Source organism: Lepisma saccharinum, chromosome 1 (assembly GCF_977018435.1).
Source record: "Lepisma saccharinum chromosome 1, izLepSacc3.1, whole genome shotgun sequence".
Taxonomy (NCBI): domain Eukaryota; kingdom Metazoa; phylum Arthropoda; class Insecta; order Zygentoma; family Lepismatidae; genus Lepisma; species Lepisma saccharinum.
In genome coordinates, this window is record NC_139229.1 from 174,500,799 (window position 1) to 174,521,239 (window position 20,441).

At 38.0% G+C, this 20,441-nt stretch overlaps 1 protein-coding gene across 2 annotated transcripts in view; it reads left to right on the forward strand.

The window, feature by feature from the left end:
* Positions 1–13,858, forward strand: part of LOC146004290 (methionine synthase reductase-like) — a 32,469-nt gene extending 18,611 nt beyond the window's left edge. For both annotated transcript variants that reach the window (XM_083143013.1, XM_083143020.1), the window contains exons 8-13: positions 4,711–5,124; positions 7,182–7,284; positions 9,844–9,952; positions 10,730–10,838; positions 11,073–11,211; positions 13,523–13,858. In XM_083143013.1, coding sequence (XP_082999139.1) covers positions 4,711–5,124; positions 7,182–7,284; positions 9,844–9,952; positions 10,730–10,838; positions 11,073–11,211; positions 13,523–13,602 — 954 coding nt within the window. In that variant the 3' untranslated portion in view covers positions 13,603–13,858. The remainder of the gene's footprint in view (positions 1–4,710; positions 5,125–7,181; positions 7,285–9,843; positions 9,953–10,729; positions 10,839–11,072; positions 11,212–13,522) is intronic.
* The last annotated feature ends 6,583 nt before the right edge of the window (positions 13,859–20,441 follow it).

Below are 20,441 nucleotides of genomic sequence, written 5' to 3' on the forward strand. Positions count from 1 at the left end.
ATCAACGTTTCATCGTCATGGAAGTGCGTCCCCTTCAGAAATGACTTCATGGTTGGGAAGAGTGGAAGTCTGATGGTGCAAGGTCTGGAGAGTATGGGGGATGAGGAAGGATTTCTTATTCGCAGGACCATGCTTCTGTCTGGGCAACATTCGAGTTGTGAACTGGAGCATTGTCTTGCAGGATGTGGATGCCTTTGGTCAGCATGCCACGCCTCTTGGTTTTGATGGCCTTCCGCAATTTCTGCAGCAGTGAAGCGTAGTACGTCCTGGTATTTGTGGTACCCTTCGCCAGGAAATCCATCATAACTACTCCATGCTGGTCCCAAAAAACCATGAGCATCACTTTTCCCGCTGAGGATTGTACACGGGCCTTCTTTGGTGGTGGTGAGTCAGCATGCTTCCATTGCTTTGACTGGGCCTTGGTCTCTGAGTCATAGTGATGGACCCATGTTTCACCCTGGGTAATTAGTCTGTCAAAAAATTCCTCCTGGTTTTCGTGGCACATGGTCAAATTAGCCTGGGAGCACGTGACTCGTTCCTGCATTTGGAAAGGTGAGAGTAGCCAAGGAACCCATCGGGCAGACATCTTCCGCATGTGCAAATGGTCATGGATGATTTTTCCCACAGACCTCACACTGATCTTGACATCTTCAGCTAGTTGGCGAACGGTTATGCAGCGATCCTCCAAGATGGTGGCTTTCACTTGCCCAATGGTGTCTTCTTCAATGGCTCACTGGGGTCACCCGGGAATGGGGTTGTTTCTACTGAAGTCCGACCACACTTGAACTGATGATGCCAGTCCTTCACTACGTCATACGACGCGGCATCCTCTCCATAGGTCACTTTCATCTCATCAAACGTTTCCTTTGGTGTGCGGCCTCTCAAGTAAAGAAACTGGATGACTGATCGGTATTCCACTGGATCCATCACTACACCTTGTCTCAATTCAGTACTTGTAAGAGAAAAACTAAGAGGAGTTCAGAATTGAAAATTACCTCATGACCTATGCACCTATGTATCATTACACATATAAAATTTCAGTATTCTACATTAACTAGAACTAGGTCAGGGGAAATCTTAATGAACGTCCCTCGTAAATCTGATGATGAAAACCTACATATCTGTGATAAAAGCTGAGGATGTGTATAAGGACAACAATACTCTCTATGCCCCTGTTTCAACAACAAAAAAAAGTGGTTGTCCCCACTGTATTGCTGTTGCCTTGTAATCAAGAGATCATCATCATTCTTCACTGTTTCCTGCTTCAGGCTGGGTCGACATAGAAGTCAAGCCTCTTCATTTTTTCCTGGTCTTCCACCACTCCTCTCTTTCCACGGTGTTCCAATCTTGTCCTCTTCACCTAACACTCTCCACTATCTGCTCTTTCCACCGACATCTTGGTCTCCCCCTTGGTCTTATCCCCCCCCCCCCCTCACTCCTTGTGCATGGTAAGCTATTACTGGTAGTCTTTCTGAATCCATCCTCTTCATGTGTCCAAACAACCTCATCTGTGCCTGATCTATCCTGTCCTGAAGCTTCACCACACCCACTGTCTGTCGGATCTCCTCATTCCTTATTCTATCCCTTCTAGTCATCCCCAATATACTCGTTAGAAATTTCATCTCCACTGCCTGCATCTTTCTTTTGTCTCTCCCTGTCATTGTCCAAGTCGCTGCTCCGTATGTAATTATTGGCACTTAGTATGTGTTATATATTACCTTCTTGCATTTCATAGGTACATCCCTGTTCCATATTAATCTTCAAATGCTTTGATATCGTCCACCACCCACTTGCTCTTCTGATTTCCTCATTCCAACTATCAAGCTGTCTCTGTACTTCTTCTTCCCTGTTCCCCCATATTACTAAGTTATCAGCAAACAACAGAGCTTTCCTCTCTTATCTTCTTCCCCATCTCTTCATTAATTGCATCCATTGTAATTATGAAGAGCAGTGGGAAAAGAGCACTTCCCTGTTTTAGTCCATTACTTATACTGAACCACTCCTTTCTTCCCACTAGTGTCTTCACACAACTCTGGCTGGCCTTGTATGAGCTCTGCACTCTACACACTATCTCTTCTCGACTCCTTTCTCTCTTAGAGCCTTCCAAATATTTGTTCTGTCCATACTATCATATGTCTTTTCTATATCTAGGAATGCCATAATCAAATCATTTCCATACTTATAGTGCCTTTCCTGCATTTGCCTTATGGTGAATACCAGATCTACTGTTGATCTGCCTCCTCTAATCAATACTGTTCCTCTCTCTAGTTCAGCTCTGTTACTTCCCTTATTCTTTTCTCTAATATTTTCTCATACACCTTTGCTGAGTGGCACATAAGTGTTATTCCTCTGTAGTTTTTACATTCCTTTGTCATCCTTGTTAAATATGGGAACTATTAGTCCCTTTGTCCAATCTCTTGGCACTTCTCTCTTGCCACTCCAGCCACTGCACACCAATCACTCCTGCTGCTACTATCATTTCCACTGGTACTTCATCTACTCCAAGTGCTCTACCACTCTTCATTCTCTTCAGAGCTTCCTCCACTTCTTTCCATGTGAGATTCACTTTTTCTTTCCTGTTTTCTTTTTCCTTCACTTTTTCATGTTCATTTCCTTTTTTCACATTCAGCAATTTCTCAAAATGATTTATCCACATTCTCCTTATTTCTTCATCCTCTTCTACAACGGTTCACCTTTCATCCCTTAGCTTACAGCTGTTTCCTCTTTCTCTTCTCCTTTCTCTCACTAATCCATACAATACTTCCTTGTTCCCATCTACATCATCTTCTAGCACTTTGGTCCATTCTTCCATCCACTTTCTTCTTGCCCTCTTCTTTACTACTGTTCTTGCTGCTGTTGTTTTGATTTGGTGTTTTAAAACACTTTATGCACAGTAAGGCTAATTGGAACTGGACCTACAGTTTAAAGTGGGATCCGAACCACTATGAGCCTCCACTGGGTATCGAACTACTGTTCTTGCCTCTTCCTTCTTTTCCACGAACTCTTTTCGTGCATTTTGTGATTTAACTTTAAACCATTTTCTAAATACATAATTTTTGTTTTTCACTGCCTCTCTAGTTCTTTCATTCCTCAATGGTGTTTCTTTCTTCTTTCTTTCTTTTCTTGCTTGTCCTTCCCCATACCTTTTCGGCTGTCTCTACTAATTCTGTTTTATATCTTGTCCATTCTGTTTCTACTTTGGGTTCATATCTTGGCACTTTTGTTCGCAATATTTCTTGATATTTCTCTTTTATCATCTTATCCTTCAATTTCCACACTCTTATCCTTCTCTCTTGTTCGTCCCTTCTATCTTTTATTTTCCATCTCCTCACATCTACCAGTACCCTGTGGTCACTGTCTAAGTTCTCACTGGATATTACTTTAATGTTGTTCATTATATTCTTTACGTCCTTATTTACCAATATATAATCTATTACAGACTTTTGTTCATTATTCCAACTGTATCTTGTAATCTTAATGTTGTCATATTTCCTTAAACCAGCTATTACCTACTAACAGTCCGTTTCGCTTACAAAAGTCCAGTAGCCTCCTTCCCTCCTCATTCCTCTGTCCTCATCCATCTTCTCCAAGTACTTCTGTATACCCTTTCCTGTCTCTTCCCACTTGTGCATTAAAATCACCCATCACAATTTGCCATTGATTTCCTACATATTCTTCCGAGTTTTTCGTCAAATTCTTCTTTCTCCTCCCTTGTACATCCTGTTTGTGGGGCATACACTTGAATTATTTCTATTACTTTCCCTCTTACATTCATTTTTAGTTTCATTATTCTGTCATTTATCCTTTCTACTTCTTCACTTATTCTACTTCTGACTACAAATCCAACCCCACTTCTTCTGCCCTCTTCAGTCTCTGCCCAGTACAGTTTATAGTCTTTCCTCAATTTCATTTCTCCTCTTCCTTTCCATTTCGTTTCTCTCATTGCAAACATGTCCATCCCTCTTCTCTCCATTAGATCCACAATTTCTTCAGTCCTTCCTGTCAGTATTCCAGTATTCAATGTCCCTATTTGTAGCCCGTGTTGTCTCCAATTTCCAGTCCGGCTTGCTGCTTTCTTTTCTGGAATTGTTTATGTTTTTGGCTGTTGGCTAATCGGGCCTGTCACAGCCTCCACCTGAGTGGTGGGGCTGCCACCTGTGCGTTCTCAGGTACACCCTTGTTTTCTGTCAGGGTTCCAACTCCCTTAGCCTTTCTGGATTCCTCCAGACCCACAATTCAGTGGGGGCAAACACTTCTTTGGCGGTGTTTATTCATCATGACGCAAGGCTGTCGATGGGTATCTATGGTGTTTGGTGAGTATGTCCATGCCACTGGACACCCTCCACACCCTGATAGCCTTGTCGCCTCGGTCTGGTACTGCTTATTTGGGTTTCCCCTTATTCGCAGTTCCCCCTTATTCGCAGCTCCCCCTCGTATCTGAAGGAGGATTCACTAGCCGCCACCTGTGACCCTTACAGTAGCTGAGACTCGCACTGGAGGTCCTGGGTTTCAATTTAATTTCGAGTGAGGGCACATAGTGGTTCGGATGCATGTTTAAACTGTAAGACTTCAGTTTTAATTGTCTATCTGTGCAGAGAACAAGCTTTTTATCAATAAATATTGGCCCACATAGTGCATTCTTTCTTGTTATTCTGTGAACATTTTCCAATGTATTTATGTTTGAATAATACATAGTGCATTTTTTTTCAGCTTTTTCTCAGGGCCTTATCAGAATATGCATCTGATTCATGTGAGAGAAGACGTCTCCAAGAACTCTGTAGCAAGCAAGGATCTTCAGATTATAACAAGTTCGTAGTCGAACCTAGGATCACGATTCTAGATATCTTTGATACCTTTCCTTCATGTAAGCCCCCTGTCACTTTGCTTCTGGAGCAGCTTCCTCGTCTGCAACCTCGGCCCTACTCCATCTGCTCTTCCCCACTGGCAGAGACACACAGACTTCATATTGTGTTCAGTGTGGTTAAAATAGAACAGTCTTACGGAAGGACTTACTCCAGGAAAGGAGTTTGCACCGGCTGGCTGCATGGTCTTGTTTCTCCCCTACAAAGTGAATCTATAGAAGATGGAATCAGAAATATGACCATATCGTCTCCAACTGTGAAGGTGTGTAGCAAAACAAGACATAAATTATTGAGTAGGGAATGTTTTTTGTCACTACTAGCAAACAATCATTAGTAGTGTGAACAGCATAAAGAATCAGATATGTTTCATTGGGTATCAAGTTGCCAGTACATTAAAACCCACTACTTCTTTCTAGAAACATTTCATGTGTTTGCAGACATATAGTCAGTAGTAAATTGCTGTTTTATGGGCCTATTGAAAAACATGCTGAAATCACTGCAATTTACAAAATACTGAGAAACAACCAGACATAAGATATTGCTCTTGATTTGATTTCATAACAATGACAGGCCTCCCCGATAGCGCAGTGGTAGCATCGTTGCCTTGTAATCAAGGGGTCCCGGGTTCGATACCCGGTGGAGGCACATAGTGGTTCGGATTCCACTTTAAAAAAACTGTAGGTCCAGTCCCGATTAGCCTTACTGTGCATAAAGTGGACTTAAAAAACACTAAATCAATCATAACAATGACAGTTTTTGCCTGACTGTGCAGCTTACTATTTCCTAGCTGACCTCTATGATGAAGTGGTTAGCACAACACACTTCAACATCAAGGGTCAGGTTTGTATCCTGACCTCGACATGAATGTTCTTTGCAAGTGTCCCTTCATGAATTTTGTCATATCACATATCACTTATCCTCATCTTCATGATTAGCCAAAAGCGGCAAAAAGAGCAAAGTAAAATATAGCAAATCAATCAATCATTAATATTTCTTAATCTGCTTACCTGTTAAAAGGTACACACACAACGTGATAAAAACAGAAATTATAAAATTTATTTGCATTTGGTACGGATCTAGTACCTCCTCTCCTTCCTCTCTATGTATCAGACTTCCCCAGTAAATAGGCATCCCAAGTTCATTCTCCCAGGGAGGCATTTTGCACAGTGGTTCTCATCTACTTTAAACTGTATGCCCAGTCCCGATTAGCCTACCTGACCATAAAATGAACTTAAAACAAAAAAAAAATAAACCTTCTTCCCCCCTCCCCCCCCAAAGAATGCAGCACAAAAGTGTTGAAAACTTGGAAGAAATATTATCCACTTTCCTTATGTTATTTACACCACATATTTGTCATGAATAGATTACACACATTTTGATGAAGAGATTGTCTTGTGATGTCAGCCAGGTCAGTTGAGCATGGAAACTGTTGAGAGCTATGCTCAATCTCATCTGCAGGGACTGAAGTGCAGAGATGTGTGTGAAACCAGTTTTTATAAATTTGGTGCGGGAGGAACCTGGTGTGGATGTAACAGGCCAATATGGTGTGTTCTCGCTCCATCAAATATCACCAGACAGGTGATATCAAATATCATTCAATTATATGTTCAATTCAAATATCATGTTCCTGTGGAGATTTTGCATTTACGTGTGGGTCACTATTCCTTCTTTGTACTTGAGTTTCTTAAATAAGAGTGCTGTTACCTCTCGAAACCTTGGAAGGATATACAGTTCTAACTTGGTTGATATTCCAAGAGAATTTCTTCATCTTTCACCACCAGGATAGCTTCAAGAATTACTTTACATACATTTTGCCTTAATATTCATATAAACACTAACAAGTTCACTTAATAAGTCTATTCTTCTGTGGAGAACGTGAATGCTATATTTACTTCCTTGATCAATGTGTATGTAAACATAACTGCGTAATTAGAAAATGGTTAAGCCAGCCTCTGTGGCAAAATGGTATGATGTCTGGGATCCTAGGTTCAAATCCCAGCCTGGACATGGGTGCTCTGTGTGAGTGTCCATAGCAGAAAGCAAAATAAATTATCCTAATTCGATCAATCAAACAAATGGTTAAGTAACAAAGCAGTAGTGAACATGATTTGTCCTGTGTATGCATAACAAATTGATAAAATTTGCAGAAACGAACTTGCCATTTATGGAAATATCAGTTCACTAAAACTATAACAGATATCCTTTTATCAAGAGATAAATTAACGTCTACCAATTAATTGATCATACATATCCTTACTATCCTGCAGATAAATTTTTGTCACTTTCATTTTCTCATAACCATGGTTTGTTTCTCTGCAGGTTCCATTATTTCCAAGAAAAACAACAGGATTTCATCTCCCAGATGATCCAACAATCCCTATCATTATGATAGGACCTGGAACAGGGGTGGCTCCATTCATTGGTAAGTTTTACTAATATAAAATACCAATACTTGGTCAGTAAAAATTTTGTCTAATACCATAAATGATAACGTTACTATATTCACAATTTACCAATATTCTAAAGTTTTGCATGATCAGTAGCATTTCATTCATTTGTGCAATTTATGTATATAATCTGTAAGTTCATGTATTTCTTCCAACATACAAACAATTCAGAAGTTTTTTCCTTACACCATATAATTTTACGTCAAGCATGAAGAGTGTTGTGCACATATTCCTTGCATGGAGAATTTTACTTGTATCTGTTTTAGGTATTAATTTAATCTTCCCTAGTACACCCAACATATTCATAATATAGTATTATTGCACTTTTTGGTTGCCTGTGTGTCCAAGCATGCTAAATGGTTGACTTTTGATTTCACCACCTACGGTTCGTGGGTTCAAGGGAGTATAGGTGTCCCTTGTGTTTGCCCCTTCACTTAATCATCAGTAGAGGCACATATTTTTGGTAAATAAAAGAGCAAAATTTTGATACAAAAACAGAGTCAATTTTTGGTTCAAAAGCGGTAAATGAAATGTAATTTCGCTGTTATAGCAGTGAAAAAGCACCATATAAAATGACATTTTGGTTTTAAAAATGTGAATATAATCCCAAATTTGATTTAAAAACTGCACTATTACTTCTAATAGCACATTAAATCATTACTCGAATATTAAGTTTATTCCTGTATAAAGGAGTCCATTTTTGCTTCTCAAATATTTACAGCAGAATTAATCATTTTCCGTGAATTGTATAACTCACAGGATACTTCAGACTTCAGAAAGTGTCGTGTCTGTATATAAACGGTAAATTTCGTGTTTAAGTGTCTTATTTCACATTTTGCAGTTCATTTCGCATCATTTCGTGACAAAACAGGGTAGCAGAATGCACCTCACATTTAAGAAACATGAAAAATTAACATTAGAATGTGTTATTTCACATTTCGTGTTTTCGTCAAAAACGAAATATGCATGTCTCTAATCATCAGTGATCCATTTCTTTAGCCAAAATTATCAGAAAAGCACCATAAAATAATAAAATACAAAACATTATATGGAGGATTAGGGAATAAAAAACAGCTAAGTCAACGCTTGCTCAAATGAAATTTTAATTACAGAAAAATGAAATTTTAATTACAAAATATTACTGGACATGCAAATTAAAAGGGAAAAAATATGCTTTGATGAATGGAAGTGAAATGAGTGAAAGGAAAGAATGTTGTAAATTTGAGTACAGGGTCCATATGGCAGGAAATGATACTACTACTTTGCTCATGACTAGACCTTGGATTTTTAGGTTCTAAAAAGTGTGCTTGTAGGTTCCTAAAATAGGCTCTAAAAATACAAAAAGTAGGTTCGAAAAACCCTAAAATAGGTTCGAAAAGTCTTAAGTTAGGCTCCAGAAATCCTGAAGTAGGTTTAAAAAAACTTAAAATAGTTCAAAATTTCTGAAAAATACTGATTAGGTTTAGTCACCATCAATGAAAATGGGGCACCTATATCCTGAAATACACACTATCTAGCATAGCATTATGTGTGTTGCCCAACACTACGGCGATGGCAGAACTTACTATTGGAAATTTGCTGTAAAAATCCACTCTTTGCCGCATAGTTAGGCAACAATTGTTTTTTCATGTTATCCACAGTCAAACTCTGCAATTTTGTCTGTGAGGATCACCTTATATGGTGAAAATAATCTTTCAACAAAAACATAGTCAGTGGTGCAAACTTCAATGTTGAAATGTTAGTTTGCAAGGCGTGAATGCTACAAAGCACCAAAGTGACGCGAAAGTGAGCAAGACCCCGCAGATCAGAAGTTTGCACTTTGGACTGAACAGATACCATACATTTGAGCTTTGAAAAATCACCATGTACTTGGAGGAAGGGAAATCGACAGAGAGTACGTTTTAAACACATTCGTCATTGAATTTTTTCGTGACCAAACAAAGCAAATGCCTCTGTCAGACATAAAAATCCTGAAAAAATCTTTATAAACATATAAAAACCTAAAAAAAAGGCTTGATTTAGGTGCATAAACCTATAATAGGTTCTAACAAGCAAAATAGTTTTTTTAGGCACTATAAACAGTTGTTGCATTTTTTAACGAAACGCTGACATAACTTATTTATTATTTCTTACATACCTGTAAAGGAAAAAGTAGGCTAAAAACCTAAAATCCAAGGTCTACTCATGACAAGATCAACTTACAATTAATTTTTCCCCCTCTGACCCTTCATATAACTTCTTGTTTCGCTAATGAACAATTTGAACCTTTTCTGCCTTCAGTCTGTGAAGAGAAATCACCTAGAGGGTATTTAGTTTTTCACTGTTATAGGTCAAAACTGGTGTCTGCAGTTATTCATGTTTCATTGTGAATTACGGGTTGTGTAAAGTTGTTGGGACTCAGATGCACTCATTACATTTGACAGAGAATTTTAAAAATGCAAATTTTGGTCATTTGGAAGTTACAGGGAGCTATTTGTATGCGTATAACTGTAATTTTGTCAGGAAATGTATTACATGTTGATTTTTCATTGCAGGTTTTCTTCAGCATAGAGATGCACAAATAAAAACTGATAAGAGTTTCCAATTTGGAGAGATATGGTTGTTTTTTGGATGTAGGTATCTGGAGCAAGATTTTCTTTACAGGTATGATTATATACTTATTTATTAGAATTATTTATATTGTTGCTATTAGGGGTGAAGTAATTTATTAGAATTATTTATATTGTTGCCATTAGGGGTGAAGTAACAGAGAAGAACAATGGAAGAAAGGAATAAAATGTAGGAGTCATTTATTATTATTAGTCCATGCATTATCTTCACGGGTGTCCACTCTGAGAATTGCCATGAGAAAGTTTCAAGTTTGTACTTTTTTCTACATGACAAATTTTTCTGTATATTAGCTTATTTTGCCATTAATCGTACAAAATATTTAGCTTTACGTGCTGCCAGTAATCCCATTTACTATAAATTTGCCACTGAAAGAAACACATTAAGCCTATTGAAATATGAAGATTGCATGTGGAAAGAACACATCAAAAAGGCTGCCTTTTTTGCAACGACTGCTCATGCCTAGCTCTGAATATAATTTGGAAAACTGAGTTTAAAATGTAAAAATGAGTGTCTTTTTACCCTAGAGACAGAAATGAAAGTTGTGGAACAAGCTAAATGTTTCCACATGATGCATTTTCATTGATTTGAAACACTTCTGGAGGGGCAGAAGGTTCTGGATAAATCTTTGACTTTTCTCAAACCACTTTCAACTTAGCAACTAGCATCCCAGTGTAATACATAAACCAAGAAACAAATGCTTAGTATAATTTAGTGAAGGGAATGTGATGGAGAACAAGAGAAGTGATAGGGATATATTGCAATTTTGCCAAAAAAAGTTTTGGAATGATAAGAAAGAAATGTATTTTTCAGGCGTGAATTAGATGAGTTTGTGAACTCTGGGACCTTAACTCATCTGTTTGTTTGTTCATCAAGAGATGCTGTGAAGAAAGAGGATGGAAACAAACCAAGATATGTTCAAGTAAGTACCATGCAGCTTTGTTTATTTTCTTGTCTTTTCATGTCAATTTAAAAAGATTTACTAACCAGTAATTTATAATGTGTGTGTCGATATTGATCTCTGAGTATAATATAATATATATGTGGTCTAATGTTGTGGAGGAACCAAAAATATGAAACTGTTTCAGATTTATGATTTTGGCTTCTGAATTGTTGCTTTAGTTGCATCTCCTGTATTATAAATGTCTTCTTTCAGGATCTGATTAGACTTCGGAGCAAGGAATTTACTACTCAGCTTCTAGATAAAAAGAGCATTCTCTATGTCTGTGGTGATGCAAAAAACATGGCCAAGGATGTCTTCGAGGCAGTAGTTGAAGTTGTGCACAAAGAGAAAGGTAAATTTATATCCAGGTATCTAAAATGATATTTTGAAGTTGTAAGGAACCTTTTGCAAATGCAGATGGTTTTTGGATTTGTCAGACTTTTATACATATGTGTTTGTTGCAATGGACCACATTCAATTTACAAATCCCTCAAGATTAGATTTATTTAAAAATGCTAGTAGAGAATCCAACATCATCTTTATCTGGATTGCTTGTTCTATCATTCTAGATACTTGTTTAATCAGAACAGACTAGTAAAGTCATTGCTGTAAGTGACATCAAAGTAATGGTGTTAGTAACACCCTCGGTCATGGGTAAACTCTGTGGCTCTAGGACTGGGGAGGAACGACTGCTAAAAGAGAACAATACAATTAGCAAGCAACACTCTCTACAGGTTGGCTTTGCCTTTGTAAGGCCAAGTAATCATTGGAGCCGAAACAAAGAGGGGGGGGTGGTTTCTTTTAGTTTGTATATTTTCTTGACACATTATTACTTCTGAGCCTTGGTAGCTCAGTCCTTGACTACCATGCGAGAGACCCGGGATTTTTTCCACCTGTTCAAGCGGCTTTGGTGCCCCCCAGTGTCTTATAAAGTGGGTACCTGGAGGAAACTCTGGGGGTAAAGGCAGCCAGAGGCATGGTGGTGATCACATCACTCCCATCTTCGGCTGTGATCAAGGAAGTGTGGAGGCCTAACTCCACACCCCCTATATGCCTTCATGCCATTGTGCAAAGCACAGGGTAGTACTTTACTTTTCTTTTTTTTTTACATTATTAGTTCTACGGAGTTGTGCAAAAATGTTCAAGTATTAAGGTGTTATTTATTTATTTATTTATTTATTGCGTCTTGTTTATCACTCTTTGTGAAAGGCCATCATTACACAAACCTGGAATAAGTAAGGTGAAACCTCTGGCTTTCACACATGGAAAAAATCATGTTCGTATGAATAATTATTAATTTGATCAAATTCATCTTGAGATTGGTGTTCTTGATTGCTTTGGAAAGTATTTCTGTTCAGATGTATATTTCTATTGTCTTCACCAAAAAGGTCTAAGTTACTGCACAGTAACAGTCACTTTTGGGTTGCAATGCCCACATTGAAAGTCAATAGGCTCATTACTAGTAAGTCATGTGTGCGACTGAACATAGTAATAGCAGATTTATACTATTGAACCTGTTTTATTCTCTGTTCTCCATTTATAAACAATACTAAAAATAGTATAAAATTAGTTTAAAGAACTACTCAAGTAAGTGAGTATGCAATTGTTGAAGAACGACGTTTCAGGGTACAACTGCCTCCTTCATCAGGTTCATAATTCTTTCTAAGCACTAAAAAATAATGCTGCGTTGTAAAGTGTAATATGAGGATTAGGTAGAGGGTTGGGTTAAAACACTTAAAAACCATTCTTGACATATTTCAATTTAGAAAACCTCACTATTTAAAAGACCCATTAAAACCTAAAACACCCATATCAATTAAGATCCCTTAGAAACAGGAACTCATAAATAAGATAAAAACACGCACCATTGCACACCTGGCACTGGTGAAACAACTTCAATCAGAGAAAGGTGAAAGCTACTTCCCCTCTATCCCTTTCCTACTCTCCCTTCCATTTACTTCACCATTCCAGCATGAACTCACGTTCTACACCGGCAGCTCTGACAACTTCCAGAGTAACTTGGAATCCAATGTTAGGTTCTTTTTTCGTTGCTTTGTCCCACTTTTTGAAAAGCCTCACCAATCCCTCTTCCAAATTATCATCGTCCCGATTAAGTTTTATATTTCTTCCTAAGCAAATATTTGCAGCCTCGTAAACATTTCGATTCAATTTATTCCTTTCTTTTCTGATAGCCTCCCTCTTGATAATTTTATGCCCGCTCCTGATTATAAGCTCCGGTAGCCCAAGCCCCTTCTCTAATGTCATCATCATGTTCGCCCCATCTTACATGCATGCTTCTACCCATCTGTCCTAAATAGTGAGGTTTTTTAAATTGAAATATGTCAAGGATGGTTTTTAAGTGTTTTAACCCAACCCTCTACCTAATCCTCATATTACGCTTTACAACGCAACATTATTTTATAGTGCTTAGAAATAATTATGAACCTGATGAAGGAGGCAGTTGTACCCTGAAACGTCGTTCTTCAACAATTGCATACTCACGTACGTAAGTAGTTCTTTAAACTAATTTTATACTATTTTTAGTATTGTTTATATTATAGTGAGTAATACGCACCCAGCCACAATATGTTATTGTTCTCCATTTGTAATTTCAGTGTGTTTTAATATGTCAAATAATAAATTTAACTCTCATTTTATTTCAGAGATTTCTGAAAAGGAGGCCCGTGGAATTGTGGCAGATTTGCAAATAAACAAGCGATATTTGCAGGATGTTTGGACATAGTCATAACAACTAATCTTTCAAATGATTTCTGAAAATGAACTGTATGCATACATTCTGTTAAGAAGGGAAACGATTATGAATTACGCTTATATTACAGCCTTGAACACTCAGATCAGATCAGATTCTCTTAAACTAGCATTCAAAGTAGAAAATCCTCCTAGCTGGAGGATGCTTGGTTGAGTTTTGAGGTGCGTGGAAGATGGTTATATGAATCAACATGGAGACTGTGCAGTAGGGGAGGGAGAGGGGTGTGTTATGTTTTTTTCCTAACTGGGAAATGTCATCCCCCCCCTCCCCCCATCTTCCCACTTCAAGCGCAGTCTTAGAGACTAAAATGAACTTCAGAAGATATGTTATTACTAGAGTAATGTGATTCCAGCATGAAGATATTTGTATTTTTTAAAAGTATTTTTGAGGATTTACACAAGTTTCTTTGTGTCATTATGTATTGTAGTTCTATTTTTCAATCAGCCTAAATCATGAAACAAATCCTTATGGGAGTTTCTCCATGTATACTAACATGGCATTTTTAACATATCAATTAAAAGGTATTTTTACTACAAGGAAATACAAACACAATTTACACATTCCTGCTTGTAGTAACGAGTATTCCTACAAGTTGCATCATGTAAGGAGAAGAGTTGTTGGTTTAGACAAGAGGTTTCCAAAAGTGTGACTTGAAAAACCTGTATTAGTAAGTGGTGACTTGCCATATTCAGTTAGTTCTTCTTACTTGTGTACATTTTATGTCTAACTTTTTAAGTAAGCAATTTTATTTTTATTTCAATAAGCAATGAACCATCTTTCACTTTGCATGCATGACCAACAGGCAGAGGTGACATCGTGCACTCTAATGAGAAGACTGGCCAGTTTGAGTGACAGGCAAATTACGCCTGTTGCTTGTTGCCTGTCATGTGTTACTTGTCCCTTCGATCTGAAAGCTACCATTCTTCCACACAACTCTTATTTTGTAGCAAGACAGTTACTTGATATCTAATGTATGAGCTACTGAGCCAGTCCTGGTTTCGTCTGATTTTTTGCTTCCACTGTTTTTATCTGTGTTGATATGCAACTCCACACTGGTGCACTCTGTCCTGCAAATCTCTGGAGCAAGTAAACGAAAACAAGTATTACTCGAGAGGGCTCAACGAATGGAATGGTTGTGTAAGAGGGGAAGTGAGTGCATAGAGGAGAAAATGCATTTGCAGCAATGCACACATTCCTTGCAGTGTCAGAGACAATTCAACATTGAGAGATTTCAAGTGCCTTTATTGTACAGTGTAACAACAAGGGAGAGTTATTGAGTTTTTAAAGTTAAATTCATGTTTTAAAGTTTTTACAAAACCATTGATATTTTGGTAGATGCTATTTTGTTTGTCGGTAGACACCTGTCAACCTTGATGACATCATGGGGTAATGGTAATTCATCAGCCCTAGTGTGTAGTTTGCTGTGTCCTTGTTAGTACTTTAGAGTTGTGTTTTGGCCTCCCCGATAACGCAGTGGTAGCATCGTCGCCTTGTAACCAAGGGGTCCCGGGTTCGATTCCCAGTGGATGGACATAGTGGTTCGGATCCCACTTTAAACTGTAGGTCCAGTCCTGATTAGCCTTACTGTGCATAAAGTGGACTTAAAACAACAAATCAATCATAGAGTTGTGTTTTATCAACAGCAAGGTAACATTTTTCATTACTACAAATGGCCCAGCAAAATATGTTTCACTGGGATCAAGAAGCATAAGTCTGCCATGTTAAGTCTTTCATAATTGAACCAGTTTTCTTAGTCGAACTCTTCTTCTGCCCACATTTTGTAAATTTTGACACTTACTTCAGTAGATCAATCCTCAGGTACCAAAAACAAAAAAAAAATCACTTCAAGTGTTATATTGTTTTTAGTTATTTTTAAATGAACAAGTGGTGTATAGTAGAAATAATTTTAATAAAATGTTATTTTTTTATGAATTTTAATCAGACAGTGAGATTAGAAATACAATTGTACTGTTATTGAAAGAATAAACTGTGTGGAAATATATGTACAAGTGGTTGTTTTAATTCAAGGTAAGCTGTTCTAAATTGTGGAATATTTCATGTATTATACAACATATTTATTTTTTTAAAAAAATATATTTGATTACTATTGCAGCATCTTACTAATCACACTGCTGTTTTCATAAACACTGATTAATTGTTTATTCAGCACTCTTTCCAATTACAAAATGTAGTGTAATTACCGGTATATTACAGTATAGAAATACCATATGTCTGAAATTTTGTGGATAATAATCATTTTCCACACACTGCGTTGTTTATGGGTGTGATCATAACAAATTGATTGCTAACTGATTTGAAAGGAGCATATGAAGACATTGTATTAAAAAATAGATACAAGACACGATTTACAATAAATTTACACTTCAATACAAAGTGTGTACATGTTTTTTTTTCAGTATACGTGTATGTGTGTGCACATACATGTAGCAGGATTTATTTTATCATGTGCAATCTAGACATCAATACATTGCATTTGTGAAAGCTGGCTTGGTGGCCAAACGTGTTAAATGGTCGATTTTTGATCTTGCCACCAAAGTTCCTAGATTTGAGTCCCAACTAGGGCATGTCTGTTTTCATGAGTGTCCTTTCATCAGTTTCCTCTAATCACCATTAATTTTTATCACAATTAGCCAAAAGTGGCAGAAAAGTGATGTAACAAATAGAATTTGCATGCATTTGTGAAACTAAAGGTTTTTGACTTCCTTTCACTTTATACCTAAAAGATATGTATTATTTTGACAAAACACTAAGAAATATGTATAAATTCAAGCCATCATCATCATCATCATCATCATCCTTTGCCATTTCCTGCCACCTGGCTGGGTCGGCATAGAAGTCAAGCCTCTCCATTTTTTCCTAGTCTTCCACCACTCCTCTCTTTTCATGGTGTTCCAATCTTTTCCTCTTCTCCTAACACTCTCCACTATCTGCTCTTTCCACCGACATCTTGCTCTCCCCCTTGGCCTTATTCCCACTCCTTGTGTATTGTAAGCTCTTACTGGTAGTCCTTCTCCATCCTTCCTCTTCATGTGTCCAAACCATCTCATCTGTGCCTGATCTATTCTGTGCTGAAGCTTCTCCACTCCCACTGTTCGTCGGATCTCCTCATTCCTTATTCTATCCCTTCTAGTCTTCCCCAATATACTCCTTAAAAATGTCATCTCCACTGCCTGCATCTTTCTTTTGTCTCTCTCTCTGTCATTGTCTAAGTCTCTGCCCCATACATAATTATTGGCACATAGTATGTGTTGTATATTACCTTCTTGCATTTCATAGGTACATTCCTGTTCCATATTAATCTTTGAACACTTTGATATAGTCCACCACCCACTTGTCCTCTTCTGTTTACCTCCTCATCTATTCTTCCACTTCTCTCAATTATGCTTCCTAGATATTTGAAACTCGCCACTACCCTCAACTCTTCCGTGTCCATCTTTATTCTTGATTCATTTCTGGATCTGTTTCTTGTTGTTATTAGCACCTCGCACTTTTCTGCACTGAATTTCATTCCTGCTCTTCTGATTTCCTCATTCCAACTATCAAGCTGTCTCTGTACTTCTTCTTCCCTACTCCCCAATATTACTAAGTCATTAGTAAACAACAGAGCCTTCCTCTCTTATCTTCTTCCCCACCTCTTCGTTAATTTCATCCATTGTAATTATGAAGAGCAGTGGGGAAAGAGCACTTCCCTGTTTTAGTCCATTACTTATACTGAACCACTCCGTTCTTCCCACTAGTTTCTTCACACAGCTTTGGTTGGCCTTGTATGTGCTCTGCACTCTACACACTATCTCTTCCTATACTCTTTTCTCTCTTCCTTCTGTCCATCCTATGATATGCCTTTTCTATATCTAGGAATGCCATAATCAAATCATTTCCATACTCATAGTACCTTTCCTGCATTTGCCTTATGGTGAATATCAGATCTACTGTTGATCTGCCTCTTCTAAATCCATACTGTTCCTCTCTCATGTTCAGCTCTGTTACTTCCCTTATACTTTTCTCTAATATTTTCTCATAAACCTTTGCTGAGAAATGGCGCAGTGGTAGCGTTGTCGCCTTCTAATGAAGGTGTCCAGGGTTCGATACTCGGTGGAGGCACATAGAGGTTTGGATTCCACTTTAATCTGTAGGTCCAGTCCCAATTAGCCTTTCCGTGAATAAAGTGGACTTAAAACAACAATTCAATCAATCAACCTTTGCTGAGTGGCACACAAGTGTTATTCCTCTGTAGTTTTTACATTCATTTCTGTCCCCCCTTCTTAAATATGGGAACTATTAGTCTCTTTGTCCAATCTCTTGGCATTTCTCTTGCCACACTGTTTTCAACACACTGTACAGCCACTGCACACCAATCACTCCTGCTCCTAGTATCATTTCCACTGGCACTTCATCTACTTCAGGTGCTCTACCTTTCTTCATTCTCTTCCGTGCTTCCTCCATTTCTTTCCATGTGAGATTCATTTTTCCTTCCTGTTTTCTTTTTCCTTCACTTGTTCATGTTCATTTCCTTTTTTCACATTCAGCAATTTCTCGAAATGATTTCTCCACATTCTCCTTATTTCTTCATCCTCTTCTATAATACGTGGTCTGTTAGGAAAGTAATGAGACTGGCAACACTGTGCACGAACCGGCAACGCTGCTGCCTCCACCTTCACACTGCAGGTAGGTGAACGCTTGCTGTTGACTCAGTACAAGTTTCAACTTGCTACAGTTGCTACGCGATTGTTGAGAGCGTCTGACGTGAAGTTGTGTTTGTGAGGTGCATTACGAAAATGGACTGGCAAAAGTTTGAACAACGTTGTGCCATCAAATTTTGTGTTAAGCTTGGCGAATCCGCTACTGTGACTTATTGAAAAGTTACAAAGGGCTTATGGAGAATATGCACTATCTAGGGCACAAGTGTTCAGATGGCATAAGTCCTTTTTAGAAGGCTGAGAACAAGTGGAAGACGAGCCTCGTGCGGGAAGACCTTCAACCTCAAAAACGGATGACAATGTGGAAAGAGTGAGGTCTCTTGTGAGGTCAGATCTTCGATTGACGGTGAGAATGAACAGTAGTGAGTTAAATTTGAACGTGTGTACCATCCATGAAATTTTAACACAAGATTTGGACATGAGAAAATTGTGCACCAAGATTGTTCCAAAGAACCTCACGCCTCAGCAGAAAACCCATCGGAGGGATGTGTGTCCATCATCTGGACTGCCTTGACAGGGAGCCAGAATTCTTCAGTTGCGTGGTCACAGGTGATGAATCGTGGAACATCTCAGTCCCTGTTACTTTTTTTTATTCTCCTTGCTCAAAAACCACTTGAAAGGATGCCATTTTGATACTTTGGATAATATCCAGAAGAGCGTAACCGATGAGCTAAAAAGGTATTCCAGCAGAAACCTTCCAGCACTGCTACAAACAATGGAAGCTGTGTAGCTGCCCACAGGAACTATTTTGAAGGGGATAACCTTGATTTGTAAAAATAATAAAATTCATCGTTTACAGAAAATCAGTCTCATTACTTTCCTAACAGACCACGTATTTCCCCTTGCATCCCTTAGCGTACAGCTGTCTCCTCTTTCTCATCTCCTTTTTCTCACTAATCCATACAATACTTTCTTGTTCCCATCTACATCTAGCACTTTGATTTTCCATCTCCTCACATCTCCTACTAGTACCCTGTGGTCACTGTCTAAGTTCTCACTGGGTATTATTTTAATGTTCATTTTCTTCTTTACTTCCTTGCCTAACAATATATAATCTAACAGTTGGGCTGAAAAGTTCGTAGGCTGACTCATAGATGGCGTTACTAGAATTAAATCCATGTGATTTTTACTGAGTACTAACCTTCAAATGATACGTGTATAAATTTCACAGCTGCCGGATAATTAGTTTGTGAGATATAGCATTGTGAGTGAAGCAGCTTTTGTTATTGTGAAAAAATGGATAAAAAAGAATTTCGTGTGTTAATAAACCATTGCTTTTTGGCAAAAAAAAATACTGTTGAAGCCAAGGCTTGGCTTGATAAACATTATTCGGACTCTGCACCAGGAAAATCAACCGTTGAGAAGTGGTTTGCTAAATTTAAACGAGGCGAAATGAGCATCGAAGACGATGCACGCAGTGGACGCACCAAAGAGGCTGTTACCGACAAAAACATAAAAAAAGTCCACAAAATAATTTTAAATGATCGTAAAGTGAAGTTGATCGAGATAGCTGAGATTATTACATAGCGTTGTTGGAGCGTTTAAAGGATGAAATCACGAAAAAACAGCCCCATTTGAAGAAGAAAAAAGTGCTGTTTCATCAAGACAATGCACCGTGTCACAAATCAATGAAAACGATGGCAAAATTATATGAATTAGACTACAAATTGCTTCCCCATCCACCATATTCTCCAGATCTGGCCCCCAGTGACTTTTTCCTGTTTGCAGACCTTAAAAGAATGCTCGCTGGAAAGAAATTTAGCACTGATGAAGAGGTAATCGCCGAAACTGAGGCCTATTTTGAGGCTAAAGAGAAATCGTACTATAAAAATGGCATCGAAAAATTGTATGACCGCTATAATCGTTGTATCGCCCTCGAAGGCAACTATATTGAATAATAAAATCGAATTTTGTCAAAAAAATATTTTTTACTATGTTAGCCTACGAACTTTTCAGCCCAACTGTTATTAGAGACTGTTGTTCATTATTCCAACTGTATCTTGTAATTTTATGCCTGTCATATTTCTTCTTAAACCAGCTATTACCTACTGACAGTCCATTTCTCTTACAAAAGCCCAGTAGCCTCCTTCCCTC